This window comes from Molossus molossus, unplaced genomic scaffold (genome assembly GCF_014108415.1).
Source record: "Molossus molossus isolate mMolMol1 unplaced genomic scaffold, mMolMol1.p scaffold_m16_p_1, whole genome shotgun sequence".
Classification (NCBI taxonomy): domain Eukaryota; kingdom Metazoa; phylum Chordata; class Mammalia; order Chiroptera; family Molossidae; genus Molossus; species Molossus molossus.
In genome coordinates this window covers 238,111,728-238,130,637 of record NW_023425344.1, presented here as the reverse complement: position 1 = coordinate 238,130,637, position 18,910 = coordinate 238,111,728, and the positions used below count along the sequence as shown (strand labels likewise).

At 37.7% G+C, this 18,910-nt stretch overlaps 1 protein-coding gene across 1 annotated transcript; it reads right to left on the bottom strand.

Annotated features, from left to right (window-relative positions):
• Positions 1–17,376: 17,376 nt before the first annotated feature.
• On the bottom strand, positions 17,377–17,946 carry LOC118643832 (60S ribosomal protein L27a-like). Its single transcript, XM_036282203.1, has one exon. The coding sequence runs from the start codon at positions 17,944–17,946 to the stop codon at positions 17,500–17,502; it is 447 nt and encodes a 148-aa protein (XP_036138096.1). The 3' UTR covers positions 17,377–17,499.
• Positions 17,947–18,910: the final 964 nt, after the last annotated feature.

The following is an 18,910-nucleotide window of genomic DNA, read 5'->3' as shown; positions in this document are numbered from 1 at the left end:
CACACCTTCCCTGCACGATTCCGTGAAACCTATTCTTGTCACATACTTATTCCTGAATTTGGATCTTAGAGGCTCCAGGTATGAAAAAGTGTGCATTTGCACTCTCACTATCATGTGTAATTCAAAAAGTGAAAATAATACTGAAGTGAGTGTGTGGAAATCTAGCCGAGTGATGAATTTTCCCAGTGTAACTAGGTGCTGCTTAGGAGGAAACATCAATGACACAATTAAAAAAAAAAGTGTCTCTTTAGAACTGTGATTTCAATGAAAACTGGCCTTTTTATTGAATAATTCACTCCTGCATGCATTTGTGGCGATGTTCCAAAATTGCCTTTCTTCCTCTATCTCTTTACCTTGAGGGTGTGCATTATGCGTTGCTAACTACTAGACCTTCTGTGTCTGCCCCAGAATAGCTGTGCCACACACATTTGTTAATGGAAGGAAGGACTAAATGGGCAAATAAATGGCCACAGACTGTCATTCTTCTTGCCTTGCTGCTAATTGCAAAAGGAGGCCTCCCACATTTGTCACTTGTGCCTTACCCTTTTTAGCTATCAACTTTACTCATCAGAACTGAGCCACCAAACCAAATGAGTAGACAATTATTCCATGACTCCTTTTTAAATAATCTTGAGAGAGCCATCTTGTGAATAGTGTTTATTTTAGCCATTAATTCAAAACTGACTTGCAGTTCTCTGAAATTAACAAAGACTCATCAGAGTTTGAAAACGTCAGATGACAAACAGTTACCTTTTCATTTTACTTTCCTGATGGATAATCGAAAGGCACTGTTTTTCACTTTACTATAGAAATTATCAATCTACTTATGCATAACTAATTACTCCAAATAGAGCACCTTACACAACTTAAAACAACAAACTTTATTTTTTTTTTTAAATTTTGCATTTTCTCTGAGTCAGCAATCAGGGTGTTTAGAGGTGATTCTGATGGGCCAGTAATTAAGGTGCCCAAGACAGAAGCCATAGTATTTTATAAACTTATTTTGGAAATGGTATATCATCAGCTATGTTCTGTTAGTCACACTGACCAGTTCCTGATGCAACATGGGAAGGAACCATACATGAGTGTGAAGACCAGGGCGCAAGGTACTGGGGACCATTGTGGAAACTGTGCAGGGAGAATTTGAGCACTGTAGCATGATGACCTAGGACTGAAAGGATCATTCTTAGAAACATATAGATCAGGTGTAGGTTATTAAAATAATTGATGAAATAGATAATAAATTATTATTCAAACAAGGATTATAGAAGTGATGGTATTGATAAGCGGTCAAGCTCTATGTATATTTTAAAGGTGTAATCTGGAGGATCTCCTGATGGATTGGATGTGAAGTGTGAGAGAAATAGAGGAATTAAAGACAATGCCAGCCCAGCTGGTGTGGCTATGTGGTTGAGCGTCAACCCACGCACCAAGAGGTCACTAGTTTGATTCCTGGTCAGGGCACATGCCCAGGTGGTGGGCCCAATCCCCAGTGGGGGGCGTGCAGGAGGTGACCAGTCGATGTTCTCTCTCATTAATGTTTCCAGCTCTCTCTCCCTCTCCCTTCTTCTCTGTCTAAAGCAAGTAAGAAAAAAAAATAATGATAAAATAAAAAAATAAATAAAGACAATGCCAGAATTTGGCTTTAGAAACAGAACAGATGTTGGTAACATTTATTAAGAAGGAAAAAATTAGTAGAAGCGCCAATGTGGAGCAGGAGGAGGAATCAAGAATTCTGGTTGAAATGTATTAAGTTGAAATATATAGTAGACATCCAAATAAAGAGGCTGGATAGACTGTTGAATGAATGAGTTTGGTTTTCAGGGGAGAGGTTAGGGCTGTAGATATGAAAGTGGGAGTCATAAGATTACACACAGACATTATAGTAACAATGGTATTTAGAAACATGAGGTAAATAAAATAATCTAGAATGTGAGTGCAGGGAGAGAAAAGACAAAGGTCAAAATACTGAACTCTTGTAAATTGCCGTATTTGGAGATAAGGAAGACAAGAAGGATGTGACGACGTAGATGGCTATAAGGAACAGTGATGTCCTGAAAGCACAATGATCAGGTAAGTCATTGCAGCTAATGGATCATGTCAGATGAGAATGAGAATTTACCATGGGATCTGGCAACACAGAAGTCATTGCTGACCTCGTAGAGAGCCAACTCCTAACTGGTATGAATTTCAGAGAGATCGGTAAAAAAGGAAGAAGAAAAGTGAGTGTAGAATCTCCATTGAAAGGTTTCTGCAGATAGTGAGGAAACATATTTTGGGCAGTAGCTGAAGAAGGATGTGTAGGCAAGGAAGAATATTTAAAGGGAAGAGGCTATTATAGCATATTTGAATCCCAATCATAACAAACCAGTTAAGATGGAAATAGACAATAACATAGGAAAGTGTACTAGCCGGAGAAAACTCCAGCCATAAAATGACAGCAGTTAGCAATGCTATCTGTTTTTCTTTTCTTTTCCCTTTATTGATTTTTAGAGAGAGAGGAAGAGAGAGGGAGAGACAGAAGCACTGATTGGCGGCCTCCTGCATGCCCCCCACTGGGGATTGGGCCCACAACCTGGGCGTGTGTCCTGACCGAGAATTGAACTGGTGACCTCTTGGTGCATGGGTCAATGCTCAACCACTGAGCCACACCGGCCAGATTTATCTGTTTTTCTACAAGTAAATCCAACTGTTGTCTGACTCCACAGACTATGTGCAGGTTTCTCTCTCTCTTCTTTTTTGACATTTCTTCTTTTTTAAATAAACTTTCATACTTTTTTTTTTAACTGAAGGCATTCATTCTTTAAGATCCAATTGCTCTCTTCTGAAAAATGGACCTTACGTTAGGCTGAATAACAACTCAAATACATTTACATGTTAACCTCCAGAACCTGGAAATATTATCTTATATGGCAAATGAGATTTTGCAGATGATCGAGGATCCTAACTTGATCTTTCAGTTAAATATGTTGAGATGAGGAGATTATCCATGTGTTTTTTATGTAATCAAAATTGTTCTGATAAGAGTGGCGCAAGAGAAATCATAGTCAGAGAAGAAGGAGGAGAAGGAGAAGGAGAAGGAGAGAAGAGAAGAGAAGAGAAGAGAAGAGAAGAGAAGAGAAGAGAAGAGAAGAGAAGAAGACATAATGTTGAAAAGAGGGGGATCTCATAATTTGAAGGAAGAAGGGGGTCACACAACCAAAGACTATAGGCTTTGAAAAGGAATCAGCCCTGCCAATATCTTGATTAGGCCACTGAAACTGATTTCAGACTTGTGAGCACCAAAACAATAAAAGAATACATGTCTGTTGTTTCAAGACACCAACTTTGTGGTAATTTCTTACAGCAGCAACTGGAAAATATTGAAAGCCCCCCCTCAAAGGTCATTCTTCATTTGTTTCCTTCCTCTCTCCCTCACCTCATGTGGACTTTATTTTACAACAGCTCTACTGATATGCAACTTATAGACTCTAAAGTTGAGTATTTAAGTGTACAGTTTAATGAATTAGTGGATCAATCATTGTAAACAAGTTTTAGATCATTCCTTCCCAGCAACCCAATATGATCCTTCATGGTTGTTTATAGATAATTCCTATTCCCAACCTCAGCTCCAGACAACCACTAACTCCTTCTTATTCCTTTGGATTTGCCTTTTCTGGACATTTCAAATGTATGGAATCATACCATATGCAGTCTTTTATGCCTGGTTTCTTTCCCTTACCACAGTGTTTTTAAGGTTCATTCAGGTTCATCTTAGTATTTTGCTCCTTTTTATAATTGAATATTATCCCATTAGTGAATAGTCCATGTTTTGTTTGTTTACTTAAAGGTTGATGGACATTTGGGTTTCTCACATAATTCTTTAATATCCATGTCTTCTTATAGTTTTTTATACCCACTTCTTTTTAGCATGTGCCATATTATAATTGTGAACAGTGAAAGATCTGATGCACTTTTCTAGGCCTGTAGCCTATCCCAGTATCTGGCAGACAGAAGGAGTTCAATGAGCATCAAGGGTAATTGTGCATTGTTTCCATTCAACCTGCCAGTTCTGCTCGAGCTTCTGTGATTTTTGCCCGTCCAGCCCATGAACAGGCAGCATTTCCACCGACAGCTCCGCCTCTTTCTAGCCACTTGCCATGTTTGGATGCTGTGCTTATCACTGGCAGGTTGCTGAAGTCGCAGTTTGCTAAAAACCTCCTTTTACATTTCCTTGGGGCAAAGGGCACAGTGCTTCACAGAGTCAAAATCTTGATATGGGCATTCAGCTAGAGTAGTTATTTGAATAAAAAAATGTTGTGTATCTTTGTCACGTCCCTTTACCATGCCACGCTATAGACCTATGTAAAGACAAATAAGAGTTAAAGTATAAAAATTAACAGAAACTCTTTAGTCTCAAGAGCTCTAAGCATGTAAGGAAATAAAAATTAAAAGTATCTTGGGGAGGTAAAGTTGAATTCTTTTGGTTGTTTCCAATGTTCAGCTTTGAATTCCAATAATCAGTGAAGAATATTGGCGTATGACTCCTAGGAGGCTTCAATGAATACCACTTTTAAAAGATTTAGTTTCTCTTTCACAGCATTTTAGAAATCACTCACGCTGCTATGAAAATCGGATAATGGCTCACAATACACCCTGAAATGAAAGAGAATGCAAAGGGAAATAAAGCAAGAAAACCCACAACACGCGGGCATTATCAATTCAGGCTCAAACAGGCTTCGCAGGTGGAATCAGTCTTAATTCAAAGGGCCCTCTCTTCGGAGATCGACGCAACTGATACTCTTCTTTGTGGCCTTTCAGAGCCTTTCATTGCACATAATCAGAGCGTACAGCAAGTTTGAAAGCTGAGCTTTTGGAAATATGTAACAGGACATTGAAATGAGAAAAGGGAAAGAGGCAGAAAGACATTTTATTGAAAAGCATATTTTAGAGCTTAGCTTAAAATTGGACACTTGCCTTTGATGGGTCTGCTTTTAAAATAGGAAATTGATTTTCAGTTAGCCAACTGAGAGGAAAATGCACAGCTCCATTCTCGCCCCTTATTCTTCAGGCAGTTCTTCCTTCCTAAATGACTTGCCTTGTAAAGGCATTTGAACACTTTGCAAACAGTAAATGCGTAGGGTTGAGGCGTGCTGTGTCCTGAGCAGTTCAGTCTGAATTTATGCTGTTGTATCTTCTGTTTGCACCAAGACTGGATAAAGAACACATCCATAAAGGCGGGATGCAGGTCAGCGGTAGCGGGGTGTGCGGGCCAGGCAGTGCTCTGAAATGTGACAACGCGTAATAAGTAAATTACATTCTAAAATGTAAAATATGACGTGTGTGAATTAATTGCTGATACTAACTTGATTTACATGAAATTGCTAGTGATTTGTCATTTTAAATTACCTACGACAAAATTATTTTGGTTTATGATCCATTTCAAACGAGGAACTTTAAGTAGGCATGATAGTATTGCGGAGTGGAAATACCAAGGGATGTTGGGCTGTTCTCCTCATTCTGCTGTGATCAGCTACGATCACAGGGACAGGATCTTTCTTTGCAATTTCCTCAGTGCCAAGCATAGCACCTAACACATATTGACCCTCAAAAATATGCTTGTTGAGTAAGTGATTGAATAAATAACACATGTTAGCTGATATTTGATTTCACAGGCTTTTGTTTCTGAATCCGTAAAAACAACATAACATAAAACAATGTTAGTTCAAGGCACTTGGAAGTGCCATCTTCCGTCAGCTTCTAATGACATTCAAGTAAATGGTCATCTCTGTCTCTGCTTAAACATCACAAGGTATAGGAGACTCAGTGGTCTAGGTGTCTGGAAGATGCCAAAGTCATGAAGTTTACCTACCCGGAAGCTGAGTGGGAAGACATGGTTGGTAAGTTATAGAGTGTAGTCTTATGATCTCCCAAAATGGGTTACTCAAGAGAAAATGGGGTACACTGATAAAAATGGTATATCCAGGAGATGGAGAGTATTAGAAGTACAAAGTAAGGTAGCACAAAGCAAGCTTATATGGGATTCTAGTAAAATCTGTGAGGGAGAACCTGTTTGTGGCTGGTGTTTATGTTCTTAGCATGGTAGGAGACTCAGGAACTCTGACTATAATAACGGGCAAGGGATTGAACTGAAAGCTTGTGCATGATAGAGGATATGTTTTATTCATCTTGGTAGCATCAGTTTTTATCTTTTAGTCTTTTACATGTGAAAAATACTTGGTATGTGTATTCTAGATTGTTCTCCATACATCTTCTCTTGGGGGTTGGGGGGTCGGAATATCTATTCTTCCATGCAACAGTTCCCATGTGATGAGCTAAACCTCAACAGCAATCAACATACAGTGGTAAAGTTCTGTTTCCTTATCTCTTTCCTTAGAACTGCAAGTTCCTCAAACATTTGCTTCCCAAGTCATTGTGGGCAACACTTTGATGATGTTTTGTCATTGTATTTCATGGATCATCATTCTTCCAGAAAGAGTTGTTTCTCAGTTTCATCTCTGTTCACTATGCCAGTGCTGTGCATTTTAGTATTTGTCATGGTAGCGTGCATTTATCCTGATGCCGACTTCTGTATTCATCAGGAGAGACTAGGTCATGCTGTAATAAGAGACAATTCCAAAACCTCAGTGGCTTAATATAAAAACTGTTTATATCTTATTTACACCAATTTCATTATTGAGCCCAAGTGACTCTCTGAAGCAATAACCTCTATGAAAGGATTCATCAATTTGTTCTCCTTCAAACTTATGTCTCTGCCATCTCAACACGAAGCTTTCTCAAACATTACTATAGCAAGGAATGAAGACTGGGTAATTCTGCCAATTAAATGCCATGTCTCAAGAATGATTTAGGTAACTTCTTTAACAGCCCATTGTCTCAAGTAGGCACATGCTTCACTCAAGTAGAGGTCACCAAGACCGATGTGTTCAGACTAGAATTTCTTGGAATAGTGCTCAGAACTCTAGGCAAGGAGTGCTGCTTATCTCCAGATGGTGTTTTAGGAGCTCAAGAAAGGGTCCTACAAAGCATGTGGTCAGGTTTTGAAAAGGGAACACTGGCTGGCTTTACCTTGTATGACTGGAAGGCACAACGGAGCTGGTTATGGTAGCACCCAAGAAAGCTGGTAGTAGAGCCAACAGCCATTAAAGAAGCATCACTGACAGAAATGTTAGACAAATGAGCAAACAAAGTCTTTGCTTTTCTCCCTTCTTTTACCTTTCATTTTCCCTCTGATGATTTCTACTGCAAAATCTAAGAGTAAGCCAGTTACAAGGGTGTCTGGTATACAGAGTTTATAGAATTCTAATCATAGTCTTACAAAGGAAAGTCAAGAAAAGTGGATTTGAACATGTAAAAAGGGTGTAGGTAACTAAACTGCACAATCTACCCTTCCAGCTGCTTTGCATACTTTCACATCATTCTACACACATTTGCCTTTTTATGCAACAAAGTTAAAATTACTTCCTCTGCCTAATAAAATGCAGCTATCTTTGGCCAAATGGAGTTGCTCTAGTTTCTCTCTAAATGGAGTAAGAACAAAATCACAAAGTGAGGTCAATTTCTCTTTTGGCTCAGTCACAAAATTATTTGAATATTCTTTAATCTAAACATTAAATTGAAAGATAACTACCACTGAGAAATTATTCTTATATGAGATAAGCAAAAAAGGTGGAAATTTGTATATTATATATGCTAATAAATATGATGAAATCTCCACCATTTCTGTGGCATTACAATGAGTATATGTGTGTAGTCACTGTAATCTTCATATTTGTATTATTTCTGTGACTAAGAATGAGGCTATAGTTTTTGTGTTTGTGTTTTAACCATCTATTCCATATTGCCTTTGTCTTTAGCCTCCCTTTGGTTTTTACCTGGTGGAATGGCCAAACCACCAGAGTGTCTATATCTTCTATGGATTTGTTTTCATTGGCTTGCTACTGTTTCCTACTAATTTTTACTATTGAGACATAGGCATACTAAGAGGCACCTAGAAAATCACTTGGGCTCTAGACAAGATTCTCCAGACCACACAGTTTAGTATCAAGCCAATGTCCCATTGATAAACAGGGTCACGTTCCCAGCCAATACAATAACCCAGTTGGTGCAGTGGCATGAGAAACACAAAATGATAAGGGGGCAATCTCATCTTTCAACTAAAAAAAAAAACTGTTGTATCACCTGCTGGCAGCATTTTACCTTTAAGAACAAAGGGAGTCTAAACTTTGCAGAAAAGAAAATAGAAACTTGCAAGAAAATTATTTTTGATTATTTTTTTCCACATAAACAAGCAATCCTTCCATTCTCACTGGACACCAAGAGTCCTACAATTTAACTCAATTCCTACACTGTCTACCTGGAGAGAGTATCAGGTGCTACAAGTTAAGGGAATCAGACCTGTAAGACTGCCCCCATCCCCACTTCAGATGAGAGTTGAAAGCCTAGATTTTTATTCTGTGCTTCTGATAGACTAGCAATAGATGAGAGGTTCCCATGACCCCTCAGTGAGTTTGACTAATTTGATAGGGTGGTTCACAGAACTCAGAGAAATATTTTGTTGTCTAGATTACTAATATAAAAGAATATCATTCAGGAACAGCAAGATGGAAGAAACACACAGGTCTCTGAGTGAGGCATTTTCACTGCGTCTCAAGTATTCACCCATCCAGGAGCTATCCAAGCCCCACCCTTTGTCTTTTATTACATAGGTGTGACTAATTAAATCACCAGGAACTGGCAACAAATTCAACCTCTAGCCCCTCTCCCATCCATGGACGTCAAAGGGGTGGAACTAAATGCTTCAACCCTCTCATCATGTGGTTGGTTACCATAGCAACCTGACTCCATCTTTAGGTGAGGTCCCAAAGTCACCTAATTTACATAATCTCAGGTGTGGTTGAAAGGGGTTTGTAATGAATATCAAGATATCTTTATTTTATCACTTAGGAAATTTCAAGAACCTTAGGAGCTCTGTGCCAAGAATATGGACAAAGATCAAATATACATTTTTTTTTTTTTTTTTTTTATGAATCACGATATCACAATTACTAAATAAAAGACTGAAAAAAGCCACTTCTTCCACCAATTAGTTTCTCTAATATATTTTGACTCTGAGAAAAATGGCAACATTATTTTCATAGCTTGTTCAAAACAGGTAACCCGTGCCCTAAAATGTAATGCTCACATTTCAGTGTCTTTTATACCCATTAGCATTGTACCTGAGTCTCTACTAGGTCATTTTATCACTGTTTCTGGGTGATGCTTCTGGGTGAAGAGATTCATGGTAATACCAGTAAACTCATCATGAGCCCCTTGTCATTCTTCCTTGTTGATCTGAGTCCTTTTGTCAAAAGCAATGTTGTGGGGAATATCTTGATGTGATTAAAAAGTTCTATTTTATTGGCTGGCAGAAGAATTTGGGGCAAGGAAGCCAAATGCATACCCAGAATACATACCTATCCTAGTAAAGCAGAGAAGTGGTTACCATTTCCATGGTGAAAGATTCCAACAACTCATTAGCCATCAGGGATCTGACTTCTCCCACCTGGGAATGGTACCCTCAGGGTTGGTCTCTGCTGTGGTTAAGCTAGACAGTCATTAGAGCCAATGTTTCTGACCCTATTTCATTCTTATTATTCATCTACTAGTATTTGATGTACATATTTTCTGTCTCAATTCTATAAAAACAAATGAATTGAAACTGTTATTTTTAATGGACATTAAGTATGTTTTCTATGGCATGTTTTCTTTGTGAGTAAGAAGGAACATCAGTTTGAGTGTACCATAAGATTCTATCCTGATTAAATAAGTTTTGTCTTGGAATTAAATATCAAACAATTGCTCTCTTTTATAGCCTGGGCTTCTAGAGAAACAACAGTGCTGGTAGTCTTAATTATTGGCTGCTGTGTGCCTTTACCTCTTACAATTTTATTCACTTACATTGTATTGTATTTGCAATTTTTATTCTATTTTGCCCCTTTCATTAGAAACACCATGATTGAGGTTTAACTAAAGCAGCTTCAGGCTGTACTAGGCAAAGCTGAATTGACTTGGCACAGCTGGCTTCTTCAAGTCTTTGGATAATTAGCTATGAGCAGCTAGTTCCTGGGGCTTGTGGTCCATTGGGCTATTTTTGAAGGTACTCATGTATCAAAGGAAAACACCACGGGACATAGCCCGAGCTTTGCCTTCCACCATTTCGAGTTTCCCCGGGCTTTTAAAATAAACTCCAAATCCATCTTCTATAGAAATACTTCCTAAAGCAACTTGTACTACCTATGGCATTTTGTGTTCCTTACATGTAACTAATTCAGGATCTTTGTGTAGATTTACTGAATATTTTTCTTGTTCATTGCCGTTGTTGTTCAGTTTATTCTGCTTCTCTATCACTCTTAATTCTGGATTCTTTATATATCCATTTAGTTCTTTACTATCATGTGAGTTCTCAAGTGTATAATTTTGGCTATATAAAGGGGGTACTGCAGCAAAGAACATTAGCTTCAAAATCAATCACATTTGCAATGTTGATCTTCACCCACATTATATCAAATGACTAAATATTTGTCAAAAGAAATAAACCCTTCATTGTGCACTATCATATATCAGCATTTTGCAAGTGGGAGGATTTAATTTTTGAAGAGTAGCCCCTTGAAATTTATCACAGCGGACTGATAGTTGTCTATTCACATAATTGATAGGCTTCAGTATTGTCGATGATATTTAAACTGTATATTTCTCTTCTGATTCATTCTCCTGCTCCCCAATGCTTGGCACAGAGCTTTTTGTTTCCTGGGAGGCACTCATCCAACATTTGTCAAATATAGAGTGACACGCATTTTTCTAAACTTCCACTTAATTAAAAAAATTACATTGATAGGCTTCAAATTCTTCTCAGCTGATTTCCCAACCTCTGAAAGCAGACAAGCTAACACAAAACCTACTTTGAGTGAATTACTTCCCCTGCAAGAATTCTGGGAGCAATCAACACACTATCAGGACAATTCCAAGAAAACATTGTATCTGGAAATGAAGACTGCTTTCTCCCCGGTGCAGATTTGATGACACAAAAGAAAATGCAAGTGGGAGACAAGTGTTTCCTCAGATTTTGAATATCATATCTTTGGGGTATTTGCCAACAAAATACTGATATGCTTTTGATGAGATTTGATTTCACCTAGGCAGTCCTTGCCTTTCTTAACACTTTATGGAACATAAATACCTGGCCGAGGTAGTCTAGTGAAGGTATCAAGGAGAGGCTTAGAAGAAAACCAGCTGTCTGAGTTTCTGTCTCAGAACACGTGACCTACGCTTGCTAACTTATCCCTCTGACAATGTCAGAAATTATTTCAGGTGGACCCGGAAATTAGATAAAAGGTTTTCTGAAAACAGAGACTATAAGTCTATATCATATATTTCCACATTGATTTTATTTAATTGAACGTTTTATCATACCCTACTGTATTTTCTTTTACTGTCTTACTTTATCAATAAAACTGCAAGCTAATTGAATACACCAAACCGGGTTTATATGCTTTTTAATTTCTCCTTCTCTCTCCAACTCTATTTGAGTTATTATGAGTGGTTTGAACTGTTAATAATTTTTTTAAATGGTATTTCAGTTCATTTTCTTTAGTCGAAGAGTCCCTTAAGGAAAGATGTTATGTTTTATTCATATTTGAATTTCCAGAGCTTATCAAGGGCCTGTAGTGCAAATTAGGTGCTTAACACACCCTCTTTGAATAAAAGAGAATATAATCAAGTGGATTTGTAGATGTACATATGGATAAACAAATATGTCTAAGATTAGTACTATTGTGGATTATCGAAGACAGTCGTGACAATAAATATATGGTAGTGACAATTACAAAGGACCTAGCCTTCCAGGGCTCTGTAATGACAATGGATAATGGGCTGTGTTTCTGTAAATATGTACTTATGATCTTGGCTTTGGCTTATTGGAATTAGAGAAGAGTAGAAAGGCCTCAGTTTGTCCTAAACAAAATAAAGGTAGACTAGATATCAGATGAAAAAAGAAAGACATGTCTGTGCATGAATTGAAATTGTGGGACAAGCAAGGAATTATCTCTTCTATGCATGAACACATGAACTCCGGCAGCTCAGGGTAACCTACAGAGAGTATGGAGGGTTTTATAATCTCTATTGGCTACCATAACATTGAGCTTGTGGCTTTGCTGCTATCATTTGGATATTTTGTTCTAAATCACAGAGATTCTTTCAGCACATGAAAGTGCCTGTGTTACAGGGGAATAAATGCCACTAAATGTCCTTGTCATGCTGATGATGCAGACAGGGTTCGCTGATTCTTTTATGCCATATTTTGACACAATATGCTCATCTTTTCAAATGCCTAAGAAATTGTGATATATTATTACTCCTGGCCAGGATAATGAGATCAAAATATTAACGGTGGTTTGGGCTGCTTATTCATACTACTAGGTGGCATGCTCAGAGTCACTGCAGAATTTGAAAAATATACAACTTCTGTTTTGCTTTTCCATTTTTCCTACATATAACATTCAATGGATGCCTTTAGAAAAATTGGTCAGTGGGCAGTACTATAAAATGCCTATGACAACGATTTTATTATGTGTCACCTATTTTAAGCTGTTCCTCATTTGTTTTCCTTCTATTTATGTAGCTGTAATCTCCAGCAAGCAGCACTGGCCTCTCACATTATTTATTGTTTCAATATAGGGGACAATTACGTATAATTAGCTGGGTGACACCACTCGGTTGCTGGTGGAATTTGCTATGAATGCATTTGCTTCTTCTGGGAGTTGCTTTCTATTTCCTGCACCACCGTTCTGATGCTGTTTAGAGAGACCTATCTTTATTTTTCCCTCCTTATTTATTGCTTCATTGGTCCAAGGCAGGAAGAAAGCATCTGAAAATGAGTATGCAACAGCCTTTGAATAACTATCAGAGGAGGCAGAGAAAAAGTTGCATACCAATTAGAAAACAAACACCCAAATAGGCACAAGGTAAGCTTTAAACATATGTTCTGTGGGTGAAGAAATTCAGGTGAATTTGTCAGTTCCTTGAAATATTTTATGGGAACCACCATTTGATGCCTTGGAAGATGCAATGTATGTATTATCTTGTTTCTCCACCATGATGTGTTCCGCATAATTTGATTTTCCAGATGGCTGAAGGTCACTGCCTTGTTATGAAACCTTAAAATAATTAGCATTTTCCAAAAAGATAATTTTCTCAATTATGTTGGTCTTTACCCTGCCTTTTTAAATAGAGTTTACAGAACATAATTGAACCCACCATGAAATTCTCAAAAACATAACCTTAAGCCATGCTATGCCCATAAGATAGACTCTGCTCTATTGGAGTTTGAAGAATTAGAATAGATGATCTAGTATTTCTGGAGTCTTGTCCATGTGGCAGGATCTGTGTACAAGAAAAGCTCTTTAACAAGCTGCATAGCGCACGCCTCAGAGATCCGCTCTTCAAGCCAGTAGCCTGCTTTAGGCCACAGCTATCCATCTTGCCATTCTCCCTGTGCAGATGTGCAACTAAATTTATGTTGATCTCTCCCAAGTGCTTATTTTGGTTCCCTTCCTGATTTTCTTCTGTCCCAGAGTACTATTTCTTTGGCTTTCTTTATTCATAGCTTCTTTAGATTGTGGTCATATTTATTCTTGACCTCCTGGACTGACTTTCTGAATTAGACATGGTAATTTCTCTTTGCCCTCTCTGTGGGTTTGGTGTCTAGCATACTTTAGATGAGATTACCCCAATTACTTATAATTCGGATATGATGGTTTACCATCCATTCCATTTTAGTGTTGGCAACCTGGCCATTTTTAAAAAGTTCACAAATGCATTTTTTTCTAATGTAATTGAATGTGCTACACTCTCTTCTCCTTCTTTAGGGCTTTGAATGCAATTGACCTCTCCCATTCTTAAAATCATAAAATATCTCATATGGAAGAGTGAAGAGAAGTCAGAGAAATTACATAATCTAACATTTCTATTTTACTCATAGAAAATGGAGCCCAGGGAACCAAAGTGGTTAGTCCAAATATAGAACTAGAATTTGGAATTATCTCTCATAGTTCCTAATTCACATTAATATTGTTTCCACATTCTGCCATTTTTAGGAATGTTGTCCCCTAACTTCTGTATCCCTGGTTTCTACTTCTCTACCTCTCCTCTGATTCCTTCATGACTTACCTTCTGAGGTCTGCTGTTTTAGCCATGGATGCTCTCTAATGACCTAAGTAGATAACATCACATACTTAGTATCTGAGAACCATTCCCAAATCAAATTTTCTGTGTTTACCTAATTTGTTGGTCTTCTTTTCTGTATTAACCACTAGGTCTTCTGTACTAAAATGTCCTTGTGATTTCAGCACAAACTGTTCATAGGAGAACTCGTTTTTTTCATATTAATTGGTTTTCCCAGTGGTTGTCCGGCAGCTATATTCTCAAAGTTCTTACATATAGTAGCTGTTTAACAAATATCTAATGGCAATAATGCGAATGTTGTTTTTATCAGAATTTTTTTATTATAGCTATATAAGTGATTCTATAGGAAATAAAAACAATAAAGTTGATTAGCTGTGTGTGACTCTTCTACTGCTTAGATCTATTCCTATTATGGCAGATTAATCCTTCCCTGGTGAATTATTTTTTTCTACAGTGCAGAGAAAGGTAGATTAAATTTCGTCTAGCATTTTTCTGGCATTAAGTTCTATAAATATAATGTCAATTGGCTAGACATATGTTCTAAAGGTATCAATAAACACCTTTTGCTAAGGATCTTTTGTCCATTATTTTCCATCATGGACTAGAAACCCCAAACTGTTCAACATGTATCTACCTGATGGCCCTTTCAGACTGCAGGTAAAGAGAGCTGGTTCAACCCCAGCTTTGGCCTTCTCTTGTGGAATCCCAGAGACTTCCTTAATGTCTCTGTGACTTCCTGATCTTATGTATAAAACTTGGACAATACTAGTTCCTAATTTACTGTGGGGATTAATTGAGGGGAAGCACATCAAGTCCTGAGCACAGTCCACCTTTTCAGAACGAGAAATGGCAGCTTTTGCCTCCTTTAATAATATTTTTTTTTCTAAGAAACATATCGCAGGCAGCAACAAATAAAAAGGTATTGGTTGAATTTGATGTCACGAAATATGACAAAATGTGCAAAGCACTATGGGAAGGAAAAGAAAACCCCCACAAAAGCATAGCGTGGGTGTTATCTTCAAGGAACCCAAATGCAAAATAATTTCAGTATTTCCCTAAGGTTTTTCTTTTTGTGATGGACCCCGGAAACATTTGTGCTTATTATTTTGGTTTCAACTTCTCACTAGGACAACATTATTTTTCATCATTAGTTTATTGCCTCTTCCTTCCCATTTCTCTTCCAATTCCTGGCCACTTGGCACCATCACAAAATTGCTTCTCACAGACACTGTTTAATTTTATTCCATTTTATGACCACTAACTGTACACCTTTCCCTTGGCCAGAAGGTTTACCTTCATGTCTATCACTGGGAAGTTGGAAGGGAATGTGGTGGCAGATGACATGTCTTCACTTCTAATGATAAAACAACTCAAATGTCTTGCACTCTTAATGGTGAACCCAGTCTCTTAGTACTAATTATTAAGGACAGCCCTTTTTCTGAAGCTAGGGCAGCAAAATATTGAGTAGTGCATTTCCTGTGTCCCTGAATATCAGTCTGAAAACAGAAAAAAGTTAAACATATTTTTCAGTCATTAAAATGAAAGTAGCATCCTGGGGCTCCGGAAACGTGGGGAGCCATTGCTATGTTCTATTTATTTTTAGCTGTTGTCAATTGTACATGAAAAAGGCCCCAGTGTGCAATTCCGTCCTGCTGACATTTCCACTAGGTAATTTACCTTTTGCTCCACACTTTCTGGAAAACCCTCCAGTTACTCTGTGAGATAAACAATAGGAGCCTTAGCTTCAGTGAACTTTTGCTTGAGCTTAATGACCTGCTCTGACCAGATGCAGTCTCCTCACTCCTGCAAAAAAAAAAATGCAATGTTATTGCTAATATCCCTTTGCTTAGCAATTGCTTATCAAAGCTCAGTTTACTCTAGCTTTGGGGTAATACTGTGAATTAGCTTCTCTGTTTTTTTTTTTCCTTCCAGGGGATGACAGACACCCACATCTGGAAGGTTGTAGTTGAAGTCAGTGTAGCACTGTGGATGTGCTCAAGGGGTACAGAGTAGGACAGTCTCCATGACAGTCGTATCTAGACTGTGATCATGAACTTACCCCATCTAAGTCACACTTTCTCTACCTGAAAATGAGAAAAATAATTGTAGTACTCACATTATCTGACTTGGACTGGGGGTATTAAATGAGATAATCTAGAAAGAATGAGCATAGTACTAATGCCTAGTAAATACTACATATTTGTTATTTTCAAGATGATGAATAATAAAATAGCAATTTCAATTATTACTGTGAATGGTATTATGCTCTGATTTGGGGATTCTGCCATAATAAGGCTAGCTACCTCAGTCATTTTCGTCTAAAATTGAAGGGAAAAAAAGCTAGACTTTTGGCTGGTGTGCAGGTTTGCATATTTAATGTTTTCCCTTAAGTATAAAGTACATCTATCAGGTCAAACAAGTCAGAAGTAAAAACTCAAAGGATTGTCAAAAAGGAAACGACTCTGTATAACTCTCACGCACAGCAAGGGCTGGAACATTATCTGTGCCTAAGAGGACCTTTATGTCCGCACCTAATCATTGGTCCCCCATCGTCTCTAACGGCCATCACTATCCTAACTTCTAGCACCATATATTATATTTGCCTGCTTTTGAACTGTCCATAACCTGGAATCATATATTCACATTATATTGTTTCTCTTTGTTTTCCCTCACATTATAAATGAGATTCATCTATGTCATTGAGTGAGGCAGTAGCTTAATTTCATTGCTTTGTAGTGTAGAATTCCTTTGGGTCATTTATTGAAATAATGCTCATGGACATTGGAGCTCTTTGCAGGTTCTAGCTATTTCACGTCATGTCCTTTAAACGTTTTTGTTAACCTGACTTTTGGTTAATATGTGCTCATATTTCAGTTTAGTACATGATGACGAAGAAAAGAGAGTAGTATATGTTCCACCTCAGTGGACACTGCCAAACTTTTCCAAAGTGGTAGTACTCGTTTAATCTTCCATTAGCAATGCATAGCAATTCCTTTGGTTGACATGGTTGTCCACCGTAAGTGTTATTAGTCACTTGTACTTTAAGCATTCCAGTGGATTATTTGATCATAGTTTGCTTTTCATTTATCTCATAACTAAATAAGTTAATTTTTTTTTTTTTTTGCACTTGTGGACATTTTAATGAACTCCCCTCCATGTGACTCCACCAACACCATCAATTTTCTCAGCTCTTCAGCCTTGCCAATACCTTCATATCCTCCTCAGCATTTCTGCTGAAGAATTTACAAGCTGCTTTTGGGAACTTCCCTCCATGCGGCTTCAAGCTACCAGGAGACAGGCTCCACCAACTCCCTTAATCTTCTCTTCAGCTCTTCTGCTGAAGAATTTGGCCTTCACAATGACAGGCTGCTTTGGGAGCATTCCCTTCCCCAGAAATTTGTAGTAGCCCGATCGCACCACATCAATGATAGGAGCAGCTGCAGTCTTGTTTTTGGCAGCATTTACCCACGTCTGTTCACTGACCAAGGTCCACAATTTATCAAGGTTGACAATTGGGCAGAAGCTCTGGTTCCTCTTTAAGTGGTAATGCCTCATACCAACTTTTCTGAAGTAACCTGGGTGAGATTTGTCGAAGCTGATTCTGTGATGACGCAAGCCACCAGCATTACCTCGGCCCCCCGGGGGCTTCCTGTGCTTGCCCATGTGGCCGTGGCCGTGGCTTACGTGGCTCCAAAGTTTCCAGGTCTTCCTCTGTCTGGATGGCATGTCGGTGGCCAAGATGCCTAAATAAGTTAAAGAATTTTTGACATGTTTATGAACCATTTGGGACATCCTGGTTGTTGTTGTTGTTGTTGTTTTTGAACTGTACATTTGCGTTTCTTGCCCATTTTAAAAATTACATTATCAATTTTTTCTTTTGTATCTGTAAGAGTTTCTTATATATTTTTTCACAGAAGCCCTATTTTGATTTATTATTGCATACCACTCTGAGGCTTGCCTTTTTAACCATTTTAATGGTAACTTTTGAGAGATGGAAGTACTTCATTTAAACCTAAATCAATTTATTCATCTATTCATTTATGTCAATATTTTTGTGCCATATTTAACAAATATTTCCCACCTTACGCCTATAAAAATATTCTGCTATCCTTTAGAGTTTTATTTTTCACATTTAGATACACAATTCATTGGAATCGATTTGTGTATGTGTGTGTCTATTGAGAGGGAGGAGTAAAATGTAATTTTTTCCCATATGGATATCAAATTAACCAATACCATATCTCATTTTTTGCAAAATAGTCCTTTCCCCACACATCTAAAGTGCTTTTTCAAAAACATATATTAATTGCTTGTATATGGAGGGAATGTTTCTTGATACATGTCTATCCTTACCTTAATACCACATTGTTTTAAATAGTCATCTTAATAAGTTTTGCATCTAATCTAGTAAGTGAGTCCTAGCACATTGTTCTTTTTAAAGATTGTCTGGGCTCTCTTTGCCCCATTTGCATTTCCATACAAAGATATTTAAGTTTATATATTATGCAACTTTCAAGCATATGCAAAATTTTAACATAGTACAATGAACTCCCATATGGCCATTACTTTGCTTTAGCAATTAAGAACTTACAGTTATTCTTGATGGTTTAGTTGTACTACATTTGTTCTACACCACCACCAAGTTATTTCGAAATGAATTCCATCTGTAAATATTTCCACATGTATCTCT